Source organism: Portunus trituberculatus, chromosome 15 (assembly GCF_017591435.1).
Source record: "Portunus trituberculatus isolate SZX2019 chromosome 15, ASM1759143v1, whole genome shotgun sequence".
Lineage (NCBI taxonomy): Eukaryota > Metazoa > Arthropoda > Malacostraca > Decapoda > Portunidae > Portunus > Portunus trituberculatus.
Window position 1 is genome coordinate 12,629,704 of NC_059269.1, and position 25,319 is coordinate 12,655,022.

At 41.8% G+C, this 25,319-nt stretch overlaps 1 protein-coding gene across 4 annotated transcripts; it reads left to right on the plus strand.

Moving 5' to 3' along the window:
• The first annotated feature begins 349 nt into the window (after nucleotides 1–349).
• On the plus strand, nucleotides 350–22,433 carry LOC123504336. 4 transcript variants are annotated; one of them, XR_006674819.1, is made up of 2 exons: nucleotides 350–861; nucleotides 20,880–20,925. XR_006674819.1 is itself a non-coding variant. In XM_045254789.1 (2 exons), exons 1-2 carry the CDS (start codon nucleotides 1,511–1,513, stop codon nucleotides 22,234–22,236), a joined length of 1,368 nt encoding a protein of 455 aa, XP_045110724.1. In that variant the 5' UTR covers nucleotides 1,496–1,510; the 3' UTR covers nucleotides 22,237–22,433. The 4 variants fall into 4 exon arrangements, 2 of the variants coding, with proteins under 2 accessions (XP_045110724.1, XP_045110723.1); XM_045254789.1 differs by lacking the exon at nucleotides 350–861 and adding an exon at nucleotides 1,496–1,521 and having other exon boundaries at nucleotides 20,880–22,433; XR_006674820.1 differs by lacking the exon at nucleotides 350–861 and adding an exon at nucleotides 9,657–9,816.
• The last annotated feature ends 2,886 nt before the right edge of the window (nucleotides 22,434–25,319 follow it).

A 25,319-nucleotide genomic window follows, 5' to 3' on the forward strand; every position in this document is an offset into this window, starting at 1 on the left:
ACCGCCTGCTTCCGCGTGATAGCCGGGCAGATCAAGTTGCCAACTAGCCAGGGGTCGCAGACTACGTTCTCACCATTTCCACACAAAAAACCAGCATCCGCAAATACTTTACCGGCTTACCTCGAGCAGTTTGTTATAGTGAAAGTTTGTCCCAATAGAAAAGAAAGAAAGAAAGAAAGAAAGAAGAATAAATAAATAAATAAATAAATAAATAAAAAAAAAATAAAATAAAATAAAATGAATCAACAAATAAATAAATAAGAAAATAATTAATAAAATAAACAATAAAATAAAATAATATAAAATAGAAATAAATAAATAAACAATTACGTGAGATTAAGGTGACAAGACTATGTTCGTAATATGAACAGGCACTGGCGAAGGTTACGGGAATGAAGGAGAGTTCTAAGCTACAAGACTCTCCCTCTGCTGGCCACGGGGAATACCCGCATTCTTTTCCTTTTTGTAGTTCCCAGTTATGAATTACAATGACAAGGGCAACAAATACTCCGTCCTTTCTGATTCAATGGTGTTATATTGCTCAGGGTGTGTATGCAGTGAGAAACAAGGCTCATGACGTGTGTGAGTCACTTGCGCCTGCTAAATCATTCATTTCCTGCCCGGCGAAGCGCTTGGCGGGTTACTGTTAGAGCAAATAAAGGAAATTAGGAGTGACGCACGCACTAATGTGACCATCGGAGGGGAACGCACACCCAGAACACCAGTTGGTCTTGTGCTGCAGTCTCAGTAGCCGTGTGACGCGATAAAGGGACTGGCGAGTGTGGTGCATGGGAAGGATGGAGGCACTGAGGGAGAGGAAACGCACGGCTCGGCACTGAGATAATGGAGGGTGAAATGGAGGTAAGACTCAGCGTTCTGTAGTAAAATTTGCAATAGTTTCAATCTATTTTTAAAATCCTAATGAAGGATTGACATACTCCTCTACATGTTGCTTTCGTTCGAAAATGTGGAAATGAGAGAGAGAGAGAGAGAGAGAGAGAGAGAGAGAGAGAGAGAGAGAGAGAGAGAGAGAGAGAGAGAGAGAGATTCATTCACGTTCAGTACCTATTTTCTTTCTTGTCAAAAAAAAAAAAAGTGACAAGAAAAGAATATCTGTACCTTGCCATTTTCACTGCCACTACCACTCATTACCTAAAATTAGTAAGAGCATCAATATTACGCGGAAAAAAGACACTAGTGGCGTGTGTACAAATCCCAAAACGTTTTTGAGATCATTTCCTGCTGAGCCGCTTGATGAGTTACCTGGAAAAGTGACGCAGCTATGTGGTCATCGAAGGGGAACACACCAGCATACCAAGCCCAGTTGCGCTTCTCCGACAGTCCCCAGTGGATATATACAGTGTGTAATACGGCGAGTGTACGAGACCAGTGCTGTGAATGTGAGTTACTGAAGGCACCACAGCTGCGAAATCATGGGGCGCTGTTGGTCAGGGAAGATCTGGATGCAGAGCAGTGTGTCTTAACGCAGAAACACACACAAGATTAGAGAATGGAATGGAGGTAAGACTCAAATGTTTTTCACGGTGGAACATAGGCGGTGGGTTCTACGTTATTTATTTATTCTTTATGTAAGAGGGGAAAGCTGTCCAAGGGCAACATAAAAAAAAAAAAAAAAAAAAAAAGAGGCCCACTAAGTTGCCAGTCCAAGAACAGACCCCCTCAAAAAAGGAAAAAAAGAATAAGTGTCTTGAAACCTCTCTTAAATGAAGTCAAGTCATAGGAAGTTGGAAATACAGAAGCAGGTAAGGAATTCCAAAGATTCCGTTACTTTAATGGTGTGGTGAGTAGAAGAGGATGGATGCAAAAGTAAATACAACTGACGTATTATGAATGATTTAGTTACAAGATGAGGAAAAAAAAAAGGTTGTGTGGCTTATGAGTGAAGAGCGTAAGGTTTAGATACTGTTTAACCGGCACTTGAATGACATAACACGAATTAGAAAGGATAGGAAGTCTTGTGCAGCGAGGTCATAATGATCAAACTGAAGAGCAGCAATTAAGACAATAACAGTACAAGATAACGTGATATGCAACGCTGTAGCGAACTGTGATATTTTACAAGGACAGGATTAAGGAAAAGAGACACTGATGAACTCTGACAGGATGTAGCCGGAGTTCCGTTGCTTACGACACCCCTGCAAGCATTATCAAGGCAAACCAAGGCCACGGGAGGCTTAGGAAAAGTTACCTGGTACAATTCAGTCAAGAGAGCGAGCATGCTGACAGCGAAAGACATGAGTTTTCTCTCTAAATCATTAAGAACAATAACGTTAAGATTCCTAGTCATCCACTTCGTCGCTAAAGGAAAATCGCATGCAGAACTGATTATGAACAATGACAAGCCGGAAGACAAATATTTATTCGAAGAGGAAATGAGCCAAGACGTGACATTTTAGAATTCAAATATAATTTTACATAGTTGATTAATTTACCTGAAATATAGAGCACCGATATGCAAGTTTGTGTGTATTAGGAGATTCAAGGACGACAACTACGAGCTCTGACTCGAAACTGAGGATAGAGAAAGTGTTTTGTAATCTTAATAGCCACATGTCTTGTTGGCCACTCATGCACAAAAACTGAGAACAGCCAGACAGCCATTATCTTAATCTGTTCTTGTAAATCTAAGCGTATAACGGTGGCTGGGACTGAGCTACGTGAATTCTGCACACTTCATGGTGAAAGTCGCAGCCATATTTGTGAAATGTGAAATTTCAGAACAGCAGCTGATGACCCCGTGATGTGTGCCGCCTGACAGAGCGGCGTGAAGTAAGCGACGTCATTTCTCAAAGGAAAACACGAAACGAAGATTAATCATACCGATCAAAGTCTTACACTAATAAAAACTTAAACCACATCATGTTTGGCACACTTTCGTGAGAAAACTGATCTGGTGAAAACAGTCATACGTGCGTAGAGAAGGAGGGGAGGCGGGACAGGGAAGAGGAGGGCTGGAAGCAGGTGCGCGAAGTTTCAAGAAAATAGTGTAAAAGAAAAAGACAAATATAATAATGTAGTTGTCACCTTCTTCCCACAACAAGTGGCGCGAGTTTGCTGCTTTCAGATGGAAAGGTTTTGTGGCGAAGATGATCACGCTGCCTTTCCTCATTCCCGCAAGTGTTTGCAGTGCAACAACACCTCCGCATCAACAGAGGAAAAGAAACTAGTGGTAATGGCGCGAAAACGATCTATATATCTGAATGCGTGGCCTCACAAATTCATAATGACATTTTAACAACTTTTACTGGAGTGAATAATTTTCATTTATACCGTCTATTCGTGTATTCCTGTGCTACTCATAATTCACTGCATATGAAGCAAAGAACAAATAGAGTTTTATATCAGCCTTGCTTTACCTTTCTCTGCCCATTGTTTGTTCACCGCCTTTGCCATCACGTCGTGCCACGTGAGTGTTGTCACCCTGACCTGAATGACCGCCAGCTTCCATCTCAAGTCTGCACCACACAGCCCGCCTTTACCCAGCAGCGGCTCGTGAACAGTGAGCAGTGCATTTCAGATTTGCCTGTGTAAACAAGCTCCGTTTTGGTACTTCTGGACGCGAGACGGTAAATACTTTAAATTTTATCTATAAAGTTAGCTGTGTTTGCTAGACATAAAGAAAGGTAAGTGAATACTCCCCTGAGGACTAAACTTGTATGTGTGAACTTGTATATAGAGAACGCTGAACACAGATTTTGAAAACTCTGAAAGCCTTTCTTGGAGTGGATAAGACGAAGTTAGCCCGACTCGGTGCACAGTGTGTAATGTTGACTGGACGCTAGAAGGTCACGCAAGCTGTGCCCAAGTTTGCCCACTTTCTAGCGCGATGATGAAAGACCAGATGCTAGCAAGAAGTCATATTGTAAGAAGTTCTATAGCATTAAAGCATTCATTGCATAGAATTAATGTACTGACACACTCAAGCTAAAGGCTGAAGGGCGACGCAAAGGTCAGTCTGGATGCCATGAAATGTTCTTATACGTATAGAAGCATCAGCGTGTGCCGTGTACCAAAACCTGCCTTGAATGACACACACACACACACACACACACACACACACACACACACACACACACACACACACACACCAGGCCCTTTCTCACACTAGTCACGGGTTATCACGGGACGCGCACATCCGTCTTTCTGCTGACAGGGCTGTGTGGCGTTGTGATCTCGCTTCAGGGGAAAGTCATGTTACTCACTCTAAAATCTGCTTTGTTTCTTTTGTCTAATAACAATAATGATGATGATGATGACAAAAACAACAATAATGAAAGAGAATAAGGGAAACAGGACAATCCTTACATTTACATACCTTCTTCTTTCCACTTATCAATCTACATTCATAAATTGACCCTATCCTCTTTTAATCCCTTCATTACTGAGACGCATTTCGACCGTGATTTTTGTGTGATTAAGAACATAAAAAAAGAGGGAATCTACATGAGGCTATCAGGCCTACACGTGACAGTCCCTGTATGAGCAAAGCTACCTAATTCCATCCATCATCCCCATCCATAAATTTATCTAATCTTCTTTTAACCCATTCAGTACTGGGACACATTTTTACCTTGAGATTTGTGTACAATTTGACCATTTCATTGACATTAGGAAGCGTCTACATAGGTTAGAAGATTAATGGCCACAGTCTTCACTATTTCAATCTTCACATATGTTTCCGAAGCTAAATAAAATCACCAAATAGTAAGCAAAATGAATATGAAAACGCGCCATGGTACTCAAGATTTTAAAGCTCCCTATTCGACGATTTTCTTTGCATTAAGAAGGGTCTGGTGAGGTCAGACGATTAATGACCAGTCTTCACTATTCTAATCCCTCATATAAGTTTCTGAAGCTGTACGAAATCGTCAAATAATAACCAGAATGAATATAGAAATGCGTCATGGTACTGAAGGGGTTAAAGGTCCCTAATAACACCATAGCACTGAGTATAAACACATACTCGTATAATTTCTGAGCGAGAGGTCAGACCGAATAGTTACATATTTATTTATATTTACAGATAACGGGTTAATTAAAGAATATAAAGATCTCGAGTAATGAAATCCCGAAGAGAATGAAAGGCAGAACTCGTCTTTATGACCTTTACATGAACCGAGTGAGGAAGACACACGTGCGGTTGCTTTGCCTGGACGAGGAGTGCTGAACAGAAAAGAAGCAATATAATAAACGACTATTAATCCCCGGAATGTGAGAGTGTGTAAGTGTTTGGTGGTTCAGCCCTTACTATGGAGTCCTTTCTCATCAACAAATAGAGTTCTCATTACTAAATTACAACTACGCATTGAAAAAAAAAGAAGAAAAAAATATCTCGTTCTCCTTTCTCCCAAATGAACACTACGCACGGTAAAAGAATACACATAATCTTTTCTTATTCGCTGTTTTACTAGAGTCAGGAGTTAGCGCTTCATGTGTACAAGTCTTAATTTGTTCCTTTAAAAGATTACACAGGAACAATATAACGGCATAAAGCGCATGTGTTGATTACTGACTGCCTGTACGTGCCACAAAAACAGACGCAAACAGCTGTGGTGGATGTCTGGTTAGTTTTTAGTTCTGGTAATAAAATAGGCATTCAATTTGCAGCAACATGTAATAAGAATAATACAGGGTTCTTTCACTGAGCAACTGGAGGAGGAAGAGGAGAGAAGAGGGAAATGAAGAAGGAAATAAAGAAGGGGAATAATAATAATAATAATAATAATAACAAGAACAAGAACAAGAACAAGAATAAGAACAAGAACAAGAATATGAGGGATATGAAGAAGAAAAAAATAACAAGGAAATGCAAAAGGAAATGAAGAAGATGAAGAAGAAGAAGAAGAAGAAGAAGAAGAAGAAGAAGACGACGACGAAGAAGAAGAAGTAGAAGAAAGATCACTCAATCTACATATTCCAAAACACTCAGAGCTTCACTTTCAAGGCTTCTTATCATAAACATTACCTGATAAAGAATACAGTGAAAATAGAAAGACAGCTCTTCTACACTGCTGCTTGGAATAATAAGAGTGTGTCAGGAAGCAGTTCTAAAGGAAATCCGGGCGCACGTCTGGAACTCCCTGCCTGCTTCTGTATTTCCCCTTCCAGTGGTTCAAACTCCGAGAACGTTTTGAAGAGGGAGGTTCCAAGACACTAGCTCCATAATTATACATCGTCTTTATATTCTTTGGGGGTTGAGGATTCATTGGGCCATTTTTTAATCTTTTGTTGCCCTCAGCCATAGCGCCTTATATAAAAGAAGGAAAAGTGACGAACGCTAAGACATTTGCTCCATAATTTTGAATTGTTTTGCTATTCTTACGGGGTTGAAGATTCAATGGGCCATTTTTCAACCTTTTATTGCCCTTAACCATAGCGTCTTATATAAACGAAGCAAGTGTGACGAACTCCGAGAACGTTGTGAAGAGGGAGCTTTCAATACACTAGCTCCATAATTTTGAATCGTTTTGCTATTCTTAGGGGGTTGAGAATTCACTGGGCCTTTTTAGTCTTTTGTTGCCCTTGTATAAAAGAAGCAAGAGTGGAGAACGCCGAGAAGGTTTTGAAAAGGGAGGTTCCAAGATACTAGCTTCATAATCTTAAATCGTTTTGATATTCTTTGGGGTTGAGGATTCACTGGGACTTTTATAGTCTTTTCTTGCCCTTGTATAAAAGAAGCAACAATGACGAACTCCGAGGAGGTTTTGAAAAGGGAGGTTTGAAGACACTAGCTTCATAATTTCTAACTCTTTTGATAGTTTAAGAATTGAGAACTCACTGGGCCATTTTCCAGACTTTTGTGACCCTTAGCCATAGCGTCTTATATAAAAGAAACGAGTGACGAACTCCGAGAACGTTTTGAAGAGGGAGGTTCCAAGACATTAGCTTCATAATCTTAGATCCTTTTGATAGTCTAAAGATTGAGGATTCACTGGACCATTTTTCAGTCATTTGTTGTTTTTGGTCATAGTGTCTCATATAAAAGTAGAGAGAGAAAAAAGCTTTCTATAAACGCAAACACTTTTACTTTCATACAATCGCCAGCTGCAGATCGAAAGTAAAGTATTATACAAGACATAAGTTATCTATATTTATATTTACCATAACAATTCACAAGGCAATGTTAATAAATACAACATAATAACTTTAATAGAAATCCCCATTCATCCGTGACTTCTTTTCCTGTTATTACTTCATTTAACATCGACATCCTTCCTGTTCCTTCCTCTCACATTTCCTTCTGTCTGTGCTTGGTGGGAGGGTGGAGGAGGGGGATCAAAGCGCTATGCTGAGCTGCTTACTTTCACTATGCAGGTGAACTGTCTTGAGAGTGAAAGTGCTTGCCGCTACTCTAGACTTCAGCCGCTGCAAGTGTACCTTATATAGCGCCTCACCGGGTGGCTCCTGTACCTCAGTGCATGATGCAGGTCATGTCTACAACACTGCAAGCGTAACTCCACTCTGAACTGTATTATTAAACGCTTCAATTCTTGCTTCACCTGTTTTGAGAAGCTAAAAAGGAAGATATTGGGAATTACAAATGTTTTCATAATTTCAAAGATAGTTGAAAGTTATGAATTATCGTTTATCGCACTGTAATGATAATGCCACTCTGAACTCTATTGTTAAACGCTTCATTGTTTTACCTTAAGGGTTTCAAGGAGCTAAATGGAGAGGTATCAGGAATCACAAGTGTTTTCATGACTTCACTGATTGATGAACGAGTTATGTATCAAAGTCTGTCGCACTGTAAGGGGAATGCCATTCTGAACCGTATCATTAACTCTTCAGTGTCTTACCTTAACTTTTCGAAGAAGCTAAATAGGAAGACATTGAAAATTACAAGTGTTTCAGGATTTCAGTGATAGTTGGACGAGAATTATCATGTTTACTGCACTGTAAGGGTAAAGCCTCTCTAACCCTCATCATCAAACGCGTCAATTATTTCGAGGCTAAGGGCCATATTCTGAAACACTTCTGCACCTCACCTCCACTATTTTCAAAGGGCTCTAGTTGAAGTGACACGAATTTTAAGGGTGTTTCTGTAATTCTAGTACCATGTTAACAAGGTTTCTGCATTACCAACAGGACAAATTACCTTTAGAACTCGGCTCTTAAAAATGGTCGCTGTGAGAGAGGGAAGTGTTTCTGAATATGGAACTAAGTAAGAAAGTTTTGGGAATTGCAAGTGTTTTCATGAATCCAGTGATAGTTGAACGAAGTATCAGATGATGGTGATTATAAACGAGATACTGACTGGCGCAGCAACAAGACAGACAGACAGACGCGCCATGGAGATAAAGAAAGATAACCAGATTCTGATGCAAGTCCAAGAATCTCGTACCTAACGTGTCATGTTCAGGAGACAAAGACGTTGAGGTTACACGGTTTTTATGGACAGGTTAATTAAATGAGACCTACTATACTTGATCAGGTAAGCAATCAAGCGTGAAGAGAGAGAGAGAGAGAGAGAGAGAGAGAGAGAGAGAGAGAGAGAGAGAGAGAGAGAGAGAGAGAGAGAGAGAGAGAGAGAGAGAGAGAGAGAGAGAGAGAGAGAGAGAGAGAGAGAGAGAGAGAGAGAGAGAGAGAGAGAGAGAGAGAGAGAGAGAGAGAGAGGAAAAATAGAAAAAAAAAATACAGTATGGAATGAGAAAATGAAAACAGGCATTTAATCGTCAGAAACAGACAACATATTCCTTCTCCTGTGTCGGCGAAGCGAGGCAAACCTAACTCACCCAAGACCAGTAAGCATTAGCGACTTGTTCGTTTTGCAGTAATGCTCTACCTCAACTGACTCTTTAACCCCTGGAGTACCATGAGGCGTTTCCATATTCATTGTGCTTACTATTTCGTGATTTTGAAATAGTGAAGACTCTGGCCATTAATCGTCTGACCTCCAAAGACAGTTCCAAATGTAAATAAAAGCGTCTAATCGTACACAAATCTCAAGATAAAAATGTGTCCCAGTATTGAAGGAGTTAAGGATTACGGATGACAATAGAGATGTGAGATATGATGTTTCTTTATATATATACTCCCTGAAATACCTTTACAGTTTAGAATACCGAGTTTATATACATAACTAACACCACATCAGTTCTCATATTCACACGGGAACACTTCTATCGTAGTGAAGAGGGAACATATTAGCATGCTGATATAGTATTGTCTTTACATTACCACAAAACCGAACGAGTACAAAAAATGAACTCCTTCAGTACTGGGAAGCATTTTTACCACGAGTTTGGGTGTGATTAGACCATTTTATTTGCATTAGGAAGGGTTCACGGAGGTCAGAAGATTAATGGCCTGAGTCTTCGCTATTTTAATCCTTGACATAAGTTTCTCAAGCTGTATAAAATCAACATATAGATAGCAAAATACCAGAAACGCATCCTGATATTGAAAGAGTTAAAAGAAGATACAATAGAAATCGCGGTTCAATTACCACCACGCAAAAAAGAGTAGATAGTGAGAGATTACTTAAAGGCTAAGGTCAGGTGAGAGCAGCCCCATCGGTGAGTGTGCCAACAGGTATCTACGTATACTAGCTCCTGGCACGCACCTACTGCAACTCTCAGCGACAGACGGAGACTGAGCCGTGACCGAACAACACGTGGTCTCTGTGCGTGAGTGTCCTCGCCCTCACTCGTTATTCCCAGGACACGGTGACGCGATTGAGTCTTTGTACTTTGTTGCAGTGGAATTTCTGGTGTTCTGTGAGGTAGAATGAGTGTTTGATCGCTTTATACAGGTGGACGGAGTAGTCTTTTGGATACCGTCGTGTACGTAAAGGTAAGTTTTCATTTATATGTCGTTATTTCTAGAACAATGTGACGTGACTGAGTCTTAATACTTTGTTGTAGTGGAATTTCTGGTGTTCTGTGAGGTATAAGAATGTTTGATCGCTTTGTAGAGGCGAAAGAAAGAGTCTGTATGTATATGTGAAGATAAGTTGTCATTGAATTGTCCATCCTCGTTAGTTCTGGGACATTGTGACGCGATTGAGTCTTAGTGCTTAGTTGTAGTGGAATTTCCAGTGTACTGTGAGGTATAATGAGTGTTTGATCACTTTATAGAGGCGAAAGAAGGAGTCTGTTGGATACCATCGTGTACGTAAAGGTAAGTTATCATTGAATTATCCATCCTCGTTGTTTCAAAGACAATGTGACGCGATTGAGTCTTTATACTTTGTTGCAGTGGAATTTCTGGTGTTCTAAGAGGTATAAGAAGTGTTTGATCGCTTTATACAGGTGGAAAAGGAGTCTTGAATACCGTACGTGAAGGTAATCTGTCTTTGAATTGCTTGTTGGATAAGTGATATATTTCTTCCTATTGAGAGTGTGTGATTAGACGAAAGAAGAAACAATACTACCACAAAGAAATGTAGCAAATCACTCCCACTAAGCGTCACTCCATTAAGAGCACGAGCGGAAACCATAATACACTGAAATCTAACCACAGTGAACGGCTCAAACGATAATTAAGTACGATGAACACGAGCACAGCAACAAGGAGAGGAAATAGCGCTGGTGGAGAAAAGGAGGACAAAGGAAACACGCTAAATGCCTTCCCAGTAAAACTCGGAACAAAGACTGATACAAAACGTGGGAAAATAAGCAGGTGGTGGAAAAGAGAAAAGGAATGTTGGGAAGACGAATATTGGCGCCAGAACCGCAAGACCACGTGATGCTACAAGGCAGGGAAACGTCAACAAGTAGTATTGCGTAAATTAGTATGTGTGTGCGTGTGTGTTGCGGAGGTGTTATATTCATGCCAGTATTCTTAAAAGCCATGGTCTCTCACCATCACTGCATTCAAGACTTTATTTGAAGATGTTCATGTTTTTAAGGGTATTTTCTATGCTTCCGGTGATGGGCTGGCAAGATTTCCTGATTATTATTGGAAGAAACTGCCTTGAAAACACTTCTAATCGTCTCTGTGGCCTTGGAAAACTGTCGTGGTTAGAGAGCAAGGCGTTTCTGAATATGGCCGTTACTACTATTCTAATAATAAAAAAGTAAAAAAAAAAAAAAACTAAATAAATGAAATAAATAAATACATTAATAAAAAATAAAGAAAACACGGATATTACTTCCTCAGAGCAAAAGTGTAGTTATCTTTGGGCTTTATCAGATAGCCACTATCTATAAGTATATCCCTACACCAGATACAAAGACACTTGTGAGAAGGAAAAAACAATGAATACACAATAATCCACACCAAAGAAAGAGGGAAACAATAAACTAAGTGAGACGCAACATCCACTAGCAGACTCATCTTTGTTTACGTAGCAAATAAACGTAACCAAACAGTTTCAAGGCTACCAACATACCCAACATACCAGATCATGACTGCCGTACGTAAACACCCACCTCCAATACGTCCCTGCAGTAAACAAAGGGTAAAAATAGAAAGGTATATTTAGTAAGTCCTGCTCTTCGCACTGCTCGCTTCTACCACCTATACCTGCTTCGTGAGAGAGCTGAGTAATGAAGTGATCTCTGTTTTGACCTTGGTAGCTCTGCGGATAGCCAGCGGTGGCCTATAAATGGAAGTGGGTGTGCGTAATAAGGGAGAAAAAAAGAAAGACCCTATCCTTTGTTACGTAACTTTTACAATCGACGTTGGCAAAAACAAATGACGGTGGTGATTGAGTGGTGAGGTACATACGTGACTTCAGTGAGTTCCCAGAGTTTGCATGGGTGAGTCTTCAGTGCTATTTGGCAGTGTAGTGGTGGTGGTGGTGGTGGTGGAGGCGCCAGACGCTTATTACGATGCTCAAGGTCATTAAACGCTATGGGGCGAGGTTTGTAGTGGTGGTGGTGGTGGTGGTGGTGGTGGTGGTGGTGGTGAAGTAGTTTATTAGTGGATGTTTTTATGCATGTTCATCTCTCTCTCTCTCTCTCTCTCTCTCTCTCATACTTGACGGTCACGTGATGAGGGCCCACCACGTGATCCTGAACACACACACACACACACACACACACACACACACACACACACACACACACACACACTACCAAGACTCCAAATTAATAATAACCTCAGTCAATGCAATCAAATACATAAATGACAAACAACAAAAACAAGAACAACTCGTCTCATTTACTGGGTGGTGTATTGAATGTGAACACCGCGTCATGAGAACACTGACACGCTCCACCACCACCACCACCACCACCACCAATTACCAATCAATCTTAATCTCTCGCTAAGCAGACAGATCCCGTTAGCTAAGGCTGCAAGGTCTCTAACTGATGGCTTACAAAGGGGCGTGGGCTGAGGGCCGGGCTATCACACACACACACACACACACACACACACACACACACACACACACACACACACACACACACTCTCTCTCTCTCTCTCTCTCTCTCTCTCTCTCTCTCTCTCTCTCGCCCTTGTCACCTTTAGAAACTGCTCAGCCTTCTTTTGTATCTGCAGTGTGTTATTTGCCATATGTCACCACCTACTTGTGTCTGGGAGTTACTACTTACACTTAAGCTGCCTGTGTGTGTGTGTGTGTGTGTGTGTGTGTGTGTGTGTGTGTGTGTGTGTGTGTGTGTGTGTGTGTGTGTGTGTGTGTTGCTTCAGGGCTCGTGAAACAGAATAAGTATTAGCGATCAAGGTCGAAGAGGAACAGATGAAGAGGAAATTGAGATTGTTTACGTTGTGTGTGTGTGTGTGTGTGTGTGTGTGTGTGTGTGTGTGTGTGTGTGTGTGTGTGTGTGTGTGTGTGTGTGTGTGTGTGTGTGTGTGTAATACTATAACTCCAGATCAGCTGACTCATTATAGATGTTGTTTGCCAGCACGTGTAAGGGACAGAAACAGACTCATGCTATTTTAAAGAACACAGTTTGGTGACCCCGACTCAAGAGTGTGTGTGTGTGTGTGTGTGTGTGTGCGTAGGGGGAGGGGAGTAAATTTTGGACTGAAAGGAAGTGGCAATAAGAGAAGTGAATTTAAGAATGGATGGAATCAAAAGCAGTGAAAAAAAAAAAGCACACACAAAAAACTGAACTACTTTGCGATCTTTGGTGGAAATAACAGGTGACTTTAAGAAACTGAAACTAACACGCTATCTGCGAAAAAAAAAAAATAAAATGTGAGTTTAAGAGTAACTGGATTCTATAACATGAAAAAAAAAAAAAAAAAAGAAACCAACTTATATTCGAAAAAAAAGATAGATTTAAGAATGAATGAAACTTAGAACAATAATAAAGACAAAACTAACTGCCAACCTTAAAAAAAAAAAAAAAAAAAATACGTGTGAATTTAGAAATGAGTGGAATCTAGAGCAGGAGGGAAAAATGAAACTAACTTGGTATCTTGGGAAGCCTAAAGTTTGGTGTGCGAGATCGTGCAGGTGTGCCAGAGAGCGCGAAGTATGCGGGAGTGGGTCGCGAAGGGAAAGTTGTGTAGTCACGACAGTCTGCTCTGACAACACTCCGAAGGGTCCAGCCTTGGCACGCGGCCGTAGCTGACCGTACACAGGTAAGGCAAACAAAAAAGCCGGGTATTATTACCGACTTAGTGAGCGATGCATTCTATAGTTCGCAACCGTTTGGTGAATGAGTGAGTGAGGTGAGTGTGGTGCATTGCGGTGTGGAGTGAGTGACCGGTGGTGGGATATGGGAGACACACTGCCGGTGGTGGTGGCTGCCGGTGTGAGAGTGTGGCGAGTGGAGGAAGCAGCCCAGGTGTGGGTCAGGGAGGCAAGCGTACAGACAGCAGTGAGGGAGTCGACACGGCACGGGGCGTCGCGTGGCCCTGTAGCAGCAGCAGCAGCAGCAGCGGGGCAGGCAGGGAGGAAGCAGTGTTGCAGCAGACTGTGCTGAGTGCGTGTCTTTATCAGCACCCGCTCCTCTCCCTCTCTCACTCCCACTCCCTCTCCACCACCACCACCACCACCACCGCCGCCTCTCCCTCACCAACCAACCCTCAACACTTCCTTGCCGCCTCTCATCCGCCGAGTTGCGACAGTCAGTCTCGGGCAGGGAGTGACAAGGCCAGCACGTGTAGCGCAGCGCAGCGCCCGGCATAGTGACTGCTATGTGTCAGAGGACAAACCAATGCGACAATCCGTGCAGTGAATCTGAGAGAAGCAGTGAAGAAATCTCGGTGCGTTCGATGAGAAAAGTGTTACAGGAATGTAAAGTTTCCCGCAAGGAGGAGTGCTCGGGGCAAGGCCTCGAGTGAGCACGTGAGTGCTATGCTGGTGGTAACGCCGCACAGGAGCAGGAGGTACGGTACAGTCCACCAACCAGAGGGGCCGGCCAGCAGTGTTAAGGGTAGTTAGTACATGACACTGATCATAAATGCGAGTGTTTGTTATCTTTAAAGGCTATGAGGCCAGGGAGTCTAATGATGTTTTTAAATGCCACTGTTTATCATCATAATCAAACGGGTACACATCGTAGAAGCCTGTGTCATGTTCCTTGCCCAGATATAAACTTATTCTTTTACTTTCGTGTATTTGCACAAAAGTTTATTTCGTTTTAAGATTTATCATACTTTCTCGATGCATCGTTATAATCTGAATGTTATGTAATATACTTAAACAATCTTGTATTAGTTACCACCGTAGCCAACAATATGTATCAGTTGCTTGTGGTAGACTGAAGGACCGAAACAACCCTCAACACTAATACAATCTTGACTTGAGAGACAAAAGGAAGACAATAAGACTTTGTACTGGTGCTTTGTGAAAACTACGCGAGAATTAATGCACTTATGTCACCAGGAAATGCGGTTATGTCACCAGGGATTTTGCAGCGTTAAATAAGAACCAGAACTTGTATTATATATCACGTTACCTCTAAACTTACTTACATTCTGTGGTTCAGGAGCTTTCACCTCAAACCAAAATGAGTTCAAGAGCCGCTAAAGATAAAAATAAATAAATAAATAAAAATAGATAAAGATAATAAGTACGCTGTTATCTACCACGCACCAGACTAACGTAATAACAACAGTTCGGTGGTAAACAATGCAATACTTTCTCCTCTTATTTGTGGTGAAGATGCTAGTATTGTCTGTGCCGCTATTGAGTGCACGGGATGTCTGCAGAGGGCGGGACTTTGTGAGGATGTTCATGTCAGTGTGTTCCGTGTTTGATATGCAAGATACTCTATCCTGTTTTGAGTGCTTCAGGTGATACACACACACACACACACACACACACACACACACACACACACACACACACACACACACACACACACACACACTGGTAACCTCCTCGACAGTCCCTTGGTAGTTGGTAGGCTAATGTTCGTCCCACGCCCATGGTTACCAAAGGGTTTTCACTAATGAGCGAGTGGTTTCTGTTCGCCTTGAGTAAGAAGATGGGATGGGTTGTGTGTGGCGTGTTCAAGGTCCTTCCTAATACACGGATTGGACTGTATGAGGTTTGAGTCAGTATTCAGAAACAGTTTGCTCTCTCACCACGACTGTTTCCAAAGGCCACGCAGATGATCAACCGGTAATGTAGGAGTGTTGTTAACCCCTTCAGTACCGGGACGCATCTTTACCTTGAGTTTTGGGTGTGGTTAAACGATTTTTACTGACATTAGGAAGGGTTAATGGAGATGAGAAGATTAATGGCCACAGTCTCCACTATTTCAATTCTGAAGATGTATAAGATCACCAAATAGTAAGCAGAATGAATATGAAAACGTGTCATGGTAGTGAAGAGGTAAATCTGCCACTAGAGTCGTAAAAGAATAGCCTTAAAAACTCGTGTCTTTTCAACCAGAGTCATTTGAATATAACCAGTGCGGCGGAGAAAGGTTACAGAATGTGGTCCTTGGTCTGGAGGGTAGCGGCAACTGTTACGATTCAGCATGTGATCCCTAACGCTGGTGATTCATACACACACACACACATACACGAACCATAGTGTGTCATTCCTCCTCCTCCTCCTCCTCCTCCTCCAGCGAGTCAGTCAGTCAGTCCGTCAGTCAGTCAGCCAATTCTCCACTCAGTATTGTGGGTCGTGACAGGACAGCACGCCTCGCTATTATCAAGGAGAGGCACCAATTTGTATTATGACGGGTTGCATTCATAGCAGTGTGGGAGTAAGCGTGACTTGTTCCTGTTAATCTTTTTTGTTGTTCATTTTCTTTCACTCTACAATACGCACAACGGAAACGAGTCTTTTTTTTTATTATTATTATTTTTACTTTAGATCAAGAATGAAAAACTAAACAAACTGCACTGGATATGTTGACGAGAGTGAATCACGCGTGTGTGTGTGTGTGTGTGTGTGTGTGTGTGTGTGTGTGTGTGTGTGTGTGTCTGTGTCTTTACGTTGATTGCTTCTTCTCGTTGTGCAAGCTGGAGAGAGAGAGAGAGAGAGAGAGAGAGAGAGAGAGAGAGAGAGAGAGAGAGAGAGAGAGAGAGAGAGAGAGAGAGAAATGTTTCTATACCAAATTCAACCTACGAATATTTAGAAAAGTATGAACCAAAATAAATAAACTCTCTCTCTATACTTAACCTAATTTAACCTTCTCTATCTTACCTTGACCTAATCTCTCTCTCTCTCTCTCTCTCTCTCTTGGGGGCAGAGGAATAGGAGAGAGTAAATATTGTGGATGTAATATTCGTGGGAGAAATTTACCTGTGGGCTACTTACGGTACAGGTCTTGGAACGGAAATTCAAGCATTGGTATGTTCCTCGGCGTGCGTGCGTACATACACAGACATACCGCAGGAAATGATGCAGCACTTCAGTAAATATCATGTCTACAAACCGGACGGATATCAGTATATGGGCTTATGAACTGTAAGAACTCCACAAGTGTTTAGCGGAATAGGAAACTTCATACATACTTGATAGATGATGATGCTGCAAGTTACCTGGAGTTCGTTTTGTTTAATATCTTTTACTGAAACATTTCGCATAATATCTCTTCCTTAGACAAGTGTATACGTGCAACCAGAACACTATATGGGCTTATAAACTGCAGGAACTCTATAAAAATGTCTCGCAGAATAGGAAACTTGATACGTACTTGATACATAAGGATGCTGCAAGTTACCTGGTGTTCGTTGTCTAATATCTGAACATTTTGCATAACATCTCTTCCTTAGACAACTGTATACGTGCAGCCAGAACACTATATGGGCTTATGAACTGCAAGAACTCCACATGTGTCCAGCAGAATAGGAAACTTGATACTTGGTGCATAAAGAACGTAAAGGATGCTGCAAGTTACTGGGTGTTCATTGTTTAATATCTTTTTACTGAAACATTTTGCATGACACATCTCTTCCTTAGACAACTGTATACGTGGCAGCAGAGCAGATGTACGTACAAGTACAGATATTTACAAACACTAACCCTTGAGTACCATGACGCGTTTCCATATTAATTTTGCTTATTATTCTGTGATTTTATACAGCTTCAGAAACTTAAGTGGGGATTAAAATAGTGAAGACTGTGGCCATTTATCTTTTGACCTCCATAGACCCTGCTAAAGTCAATAAAATGGTTTAATCGTACACATATTTCAAAGTAAAAATGTGTCCCAGTATTGAAGAGGTTAAACACCAACCATGTAAGGAACCCGCATTGCTTGCACGACCTGGATGTATGACCTTCAAGGATGCGTTCAAACACCGCAGGCACTTTTTCTTGCAGTCAGTGGCCTATAAAGCATCCCTCCCCGCCCATCCCCCGCGCTGCTGACTGATCTAAAAGCAGATGAACTCGGTCACTCATCCGCCAAGTCTGTGCCCGCCCGCCATCACCTTAAGGGCTCTCCATGGCCAGGAATGTCGCTCAACCTGTCCAGACACTCCCCCTTGCACGTCACCATGCACACGTGACCTTCCTGAATTCTGCTGTGAAGGTGATGTGTCCCGTGAACCCGTGAAAGTGTCTGGTGTTCCCTCGCGCAGCAGGGACATCTTGGCTTGTACACTGCATAAAAGAAGCGCCAGAGATTGCAGGGCCACACGTGTGGGTCCCTAAAACATACATACATATATCTGCTTATCATTTCTCTATCTACAGATGTATCTTATCTTGTTGACTCAACACTAACTACTTGGTTACTGAGGCTATCCCAAGATATTTGCTGTTTGAGAACCAGTTTCTTCCTATCTGTTTCTTAATCAAGTTTTTCATTATCATGGTTGTGATTGTCTTTTTGTTGAAATTGAGGACACTGTACCAAACTGTGCTAAAAAATATGAGAGAATTTTGAGACATAACTGAAATAGATGTTTAGTGTAAGTAAATTCAAAAGACATCACTGATAAGACGAATGGCACAAACCCTAGTACCATATCATAAAAATAAGAGAATTTTGAAAGACATTACTAAAAAAAAAAAATAAATAAATAGATGTCTAGTGTACGTAAATTCAAAAGATATCACTGATAAGATAAGTGACACAACTGTTCAAATCCCTAACAGTTTTACCCTTCAAAATAACAGTCATGAGCTGCTCAAATGAAGTAACAAGTGTCATACTGTCACCGACGCCTTGCTCTCTCACCATCACTGCTCTCCAAAGGCTCCAGTTGAAGATACTCGTGTTTTTAACCCTTTCAGTACAATGACGCGTTTTCATATTCATTCTGCCTACTATTTGGTGATTTTATACAGCTTCAGAAACTCATGTGGGGTAGTAAAATAGTGAAGACTCTGGCCCCTCCCTAATATTAATAAAATGCTCTAATCGTACACAAATCTCAAGGTAAAAATGTGTCCCAGTATTGAAGGGATTAAGAGTGTTATTATGGTTCTGACGACAAACTGGCAAGATTTTCAGTATCAAAAGGGGAAACTGCCTTTAAAACCTGGCTAATTGTCTCTATGGCCTTGTGAAATTGTCGTATTGAGAGTATTATTATGGTTCTTAAAATACATTAGCAATATTTCTAGTTTATTAAAAGGAGCAACTACCCTGAAAACCTGGCTTGTTGTCTCTGTGGCCTTGCAAAATTGTCGTAGTAAGAGGAGAGGGCATTTCTGAATAAGGGCGAACACTTACGAGGAAAGCTAAGTGACTCATCCTCAAGGCTTTATTCCCTGGGTACCATCAATCCCTAAGGAAGTTTTACAATGCTAGAAGTTGACCTTATTTTCCAGGGACAATACTAATGCCTGAGGGAGTGTCACGCATTCCCCTGACTGATTCGTTTTGGCAGGGATTGGAGTTAGGCCTAATGGGAGGAGGCCTACTGGTATCTTAACTCCTTCAGTACTGGAATACATTTTTACCTTGAGTTTTGAGTATGATTAGACGATTTTACTAACATTAAGAAGGATCTATAGAGGTCAAAAGATTAATGGCCAGTCTTCATTATCTTAACCCCCACATAAGTTTCTGAAGCTGTATAGAATCGTCAAATGATAAGCAGAAATATGAAAGCGTGTCATGGTACTGAAGGGGTTAAGTGTCACTATCATTCAATAAGACACTTTTTTTTTCTTTTTCTTATTTCATGAAGATAAGAAGAAAAAGAGGAGGGGGAGGAGGAGGAGGAGGAGGAAGATTGATTGGAGAGAGAGAGAGAGAGAGAGAGAGAGAGAGAGAGAGAGAGAGAGAGAGAGAGAGAGAGAGAGAGAGAGAGAGAGAGAGAGAGAGAGAGAGAGAGAGAATGTGCCTGTATTTTTTCTTTCTTTGTTCGTCGTTCCTTCCTTACCAAGCTGTGGTGTTATCTTATCGCTGTTGATAGAGAGAGAGAGAGAGAGAGAGATAGTGTGTCTTGCGTGGGAGTACCGTAGGACAGGTCACGGGAGAGAACACCACACTCTCATCAGTACCACAAAAAATCTAGTGACCTTCGGCTTCGGATCTTAACCTATATTGAAAAGCCAATCACGTAATTTCAATCTTTTACAGTACGCCCTTGAGTATTGTTTTCTTTGTCACGTAAGGCACCGGAAGAAAATGGATGTTTCAAGGCTCTCTTACCCAGAATTCCAAATCACGCCCCAGGGAGATAATACTAAACAATACTAATCACATCAAATTATCTACGAAATTGTATCCGTGATGTAATGAACTTTAATCAGGTGATGCAGGAATATGTCAATGGCCAGGAAATTAGGACATAATGGCTTGTTTCCTGTAATGTTAAATGGAGTTATTTCAATAGGACAGGGTAAGGTCACAGTGTTTTAAAGTTCACCAGTATTCAGAAACACTTACTCTCTCACCCACCACGACTATTTTCAAGGACTACATAGGTGATTAGCAGGGTTTTCAAGTGTGTTTCTCCAGGTAATAATGTAGAAAACTTGTCACTCTGCCTCTAGAACCATAAAAAAAAAAAAAACCACCTTAAGAAACTAGTGTAAATTTAAATAAAGCCTTTTGAAATAGTGGTGAAGCACAGAAGTGTTTGAAAATACGAGCTAATATTAGACTTCACTGCGATCTGAACACTATTGAAATATACTCAGATGGGTAATGCGTGAAGAAAATGTCCCTTATAGATACCAGATAGCTAAATTACGATGAACACAATATAGTAATGCAAAGTCCGTCACCACTGCGATAGAAAACAGTGATGAGGAAAGCGGATGGACTCTGCTGCACACTGTTTGGCAAGAATCTCACGTTGTGTTTTGTTCTCAAGTAGATTACGTGATGGAAACTTTTAATACTGATTGGTGTGTGTAGAGATAAATAGTCGAAAACTTATTTCATACATTGTGATAATACGTGTCTTGTTTTCTATAATCTTATTTCAGTCTGACAGGAGAGGTGCATATTTGAGCGTTATGAGTATGCAGTATATTAATGTCTCTTAATATGCTATGATGAAGGAGCGAGATATGGGTTAATTATCCAGCTCTAAGTGTGTAACAATGCCTCTTTCATTCCTTGCAGGAGAGAGGAGCGACGTGTGGCAGACGCTGCTTCCAGACGTGAAGGAGAAACAGAGGAAGGGGGAGGGAAAGCGAGAGTCCAGAACTACAGCTACATCACCAAGTTCGGGTGGGTGTTTCCCCGCACCAAGTCGAGGCGGCAGGGCGTGGTGGATGCAGTGTGGCTGCGGGAGTTCAGCCAAGACATCTCAACACTGCAGTCGGAGATCAGAAAGCAGGCGGTGTTTGCTTACGGTGATGAAAAGCCGCGTCATTCAAAAGACAGTTTACGGACAGAGTGTGACAGTGAGTGCTGTGGTGCAAGCATGAGTAACTGTAAAGAGCGTGTTAGTGTTCCCGAAATGGCCACCAGTTCTCGAGTGGCTATGAACTCCTCGGTGCACACGCGTAGCCTGGAGTCCAGTCATGACAGCTGTGGGGAGGGGAGTGGCGGCGGGGGGAACACACGGGCTTGTTCCTCCAGTCAGGGACTCAATAAAGTGAAGGTACAAGTATTGGTTCACGAAGAGGAGTCTTCTAGGAACGAAAAGCCGTTTGTGTTAGACTCGAGATTCAACACATACACAGTCGGTGCCAAGTGTGACGAGTACAGTAGCATGCAGAGTGACATCTCGCGCGACAGTGGCATCTACTCCACAGATGACTCCAGCCTGGTCTCCGAGGCGTCAGGGGATAAATCGTTGCTTCAGGAACTCGGGGATGTCCTCGGTGACCAAGACGTGTCCCTCGAGGCCTGCATACACTGTGGCTCGTTGCCCATTGAGGACATCATAACGGCCAGTAAGGAGAATGCCAGCCGTCCAGTGTGGCTAGCGAGGTTCAGCAGCACCAATGATCTGTCGACGGAGTGGGGATCTCAGGAGTGGGAGGTAGGACAGAGCCCAGAGATGTCCCCACTCAGATGCCTCACGCCTATGGAGAGGAGGAATCACTGCGCCTTGGAGGACAGCGACAGTCATGACACACCGCCTGCGTCAGCAGGTGATGTGGAGGAGGGACTCAAAGTAAACCAATGCATGAATTGTGAGAAACTCAATGAAGAATCTCCATTGAACATTTCCCCATCGCAGCACGTCTCTGAGCTGGCCAAATTCACCCATTCCTTTCAGGTCCTCAGCATGCGACTTGAGGACCTGCGCTTGGGTATGGAATGCCTCGCAGGGGAAGTGAACGAGAGCAAGAGTGACTTTATTAGCCTGGAGAAGCGGGCGGGGCAAGTAATGACCTCGACTGCGAACTCCCGGCAACAGCTGACGAGGGTTCGGGCACTGCAGCTGCTGGAGGACCGCCTGCAGGAGGAGTGGTGGGCGGCGTATGATCCCACTAGCGTTTCTTGTCACGAGAACTACATTGTATGAGGAGGACGTCATATATTGTACTATATAGACAACACGCATAGATATTAATAATATAGCTATGTATAGGACTACCTTTTATACTGTATATGTGTGTGTGTATATGTATGTATGTGCGAGTGTATGAATGAACACAACACCAATATACCAAACGAAACAAAATTATCATATACAAACTAAATAAAGCCCGCAAAAACTGACCTTCGTGTACCTACCCTCTCATCCCAACACAACACAGCAACACCAGCTAGACTCTCAACCTTCACGCATGAATTGAACTCCCTTGGCCACTAAACCTGTCAAGCGCCACGTTTAATGCAGTCTGTCCACGGGCGACCACTACTCTCTCTTGATGTGGGGAGGCGATAAGGAGCCGAGCCATCGCATAAGAAATCACACCAAGAAGAAAGGACGGAAGGCAGAGAAAGGTAAGGGGACACTTCTCTAATATGAAATCTCGACACACGCAATCTGAGAGAATAAATAACGCCATACTATTAGTCTCTTATTATATGAAAATATTTACCAGAGAGAGAGAGAGAGAGAGAATTTCTTCCTCCGCTTTTGTTACCTACCGTAAAACTGGGACGCTTTCAAGAGGGAGTAGAGAGCTGTAGCAATAGCCTGCTCTTTATCATTCCTATTGTTCTGTTTAGTGAAACTCTCTCTCTCTCTCTCTCTCTCTCTCTCTCTCTCTCTCTCTCTTGTTTATTGTCAGTTTCTTTCCTCTTCCTTACTGTACGAGAGTATTTACCAGAGAGAGAGAGAGAGAGAGAGAGAGAGAGAGAGAGAGAGAGAGAGAGAGAGAGAGATCAGACACACACACACACACACACACACACACACACACACACACACACACAGACAGACAGACAGACAGACAGACAGACAGACAGACAGACACACACACACACACACACACACACACACACACACACACACACACACACACACACACACACACACACACACACAGGATGTTATACGTATTGTTACTTTCGGGAATCCAAACATACCGATTGTATAATAGTTACAATTACTGCATTTAATTTCTCATTAGAAGCAATTAGTTAGAATGTTGCTGCGTCATTCTTTCCGCTGCACACGTGAGTTGAGCGGTGTGTGTGTGTGTGTGTGTGTGATTTTGCTTTCTTTTCTGTACAATTACATGAACAAAAAAAATTTATAAAATCATATATATATCTTTTTATACAAGAGGGAAGACCAACCAAGGGCAATAAAAGATAATAAAAAAAAAAGGCCCACTTGAAATGCCAGGTCCCTTAAAGATTGATACAAAATCAGCCAAAAGTCTACACATCACACTATACTTCACTCAACAAACTCAATAAACTCAACCTTACACATCTCAAAGGTTTACCACGTCACTTACATTCAATCATTCAATCATTTATACATGTAATTACTTTTCTCGATAAACTGAACTGAACTGACGTGAACTGTTGGTCGGTGGAGCGGCAGTGACCTTCATCCCACGCCCCATGTAGCTGGTGTGACGCTGGTGGTGGTGGTGGTGATGCTTCAGTGGATGCTGAAACGCTTTGCTCTCTAACCATCACCGCTTTCCAAAGGCTCCAGTTGAAGATACTCGTGTTTTTAAGAGTATTTTTATGGTTCTGGTGATAGACTGGCAAGATTTCTAGTATATTAAAAGGAGAAACTGTCTTGAAAACCCGCTAGTTGTCTCTGTGGCCTTGGAAAATTGTCAGTGAGAGGGGAAGGTTTTTCTGAATACGGGCACGGTCTATCGTGGTGGGGCGCCTCAATTCACCACCACAAGGGACAATGAGGAGGGTGAGGCTCTAAACTACTCCGAAACACCTTTATTTTGCACCTCCATTAACTTCAGTACCATGACACGTTTCCATATTTATTCTGCTTACTATTTGGTGATTTTGTACAGCTTCAGAAACTTATGTGGGGTATGAAAATAGTGAAGACTCTAGCCATTAAGCTTCTGACCTCCATAGACCCTACCTAATGTAAATAAAATCATCTAATTATACCCAAAAACTCAAGCTAAAAATGCGCCCCAGTACTGAAGGGGTTAAGTTAGATTACGTTAGCTTTCTTTAAGTTCAGTTCGCTTTGGTTATCAAGTGAGAAATTACTCTTGAGGGAAAGTTCTAATGAAGGAATCGTAGTGCGTGAAACTTACTAGAGCGGAATTTATACAGGTGTCATTACAGAGCCACGCCTTCATGATGGATGGGAGGCACCGTTCCTTGACAAAGCTGCCTTTCTTACGGTCATCTTCACAGGACCATATCCTGAAACACTTCTGCGACAAACCTCTATTACTTCAAAAGACTCTGGTTCAAGTTACACGGGTTCTTTGAGAGTGTTTTATGGTTCTAGTGGTAGATAAACATTATTTCTACATAATTAATAGGAGAAACACACTTGGGAGCCCGACTATTGAAGTTACACGTGTTTTTGAAAGTGTTTTTATGATTCTAGCAGTAAATATACACGATTTCTACATTATTAACAGTAGAAAAACACTCAATAACCCGGCTATTGAGGTTACACGTGGTTTTGGAGATGTTTCTATGGTTCTAGTAACAGGTAAATACTTTTCTACATTACTAACAGGAGAAACACACTTGGGAATTTGGCTACTGAAGTTACAATGGTTTTTGAGGGTGTTTTTATGGTTCTAGTGGCAGATAAACACTTTTTCTACATTATTAACAGGAGAAACACACTTCGGAACCCGGCTATTGAAGTAACACGAGATTTTTAGGGAATTTTTATGGTTTTACGCGGCATATAAACACGATTTCTACATTATTAGCAAGAGAAACACGCTTGGGATACCGGCTATTTAAGTTACTCCGATTCTAAGGTTGTTTTTATGGTTCTAGTGACAGATAAACACGATTTCTACATCCTTTCCGTGAAGGGCATGCGACTCAGGCCTCACAGGGAAGGTTTGAAAGGAATGCAACTGTGAAAAATATGACGAAAGATATAAAAAAAAAGAGGAGTGTTTCTTTTCTTTTCTTTATCGTTCAATTGTAATTAGTACGAGGGCAGTGAAGGAGGCAGCAGCTTTATTGCCA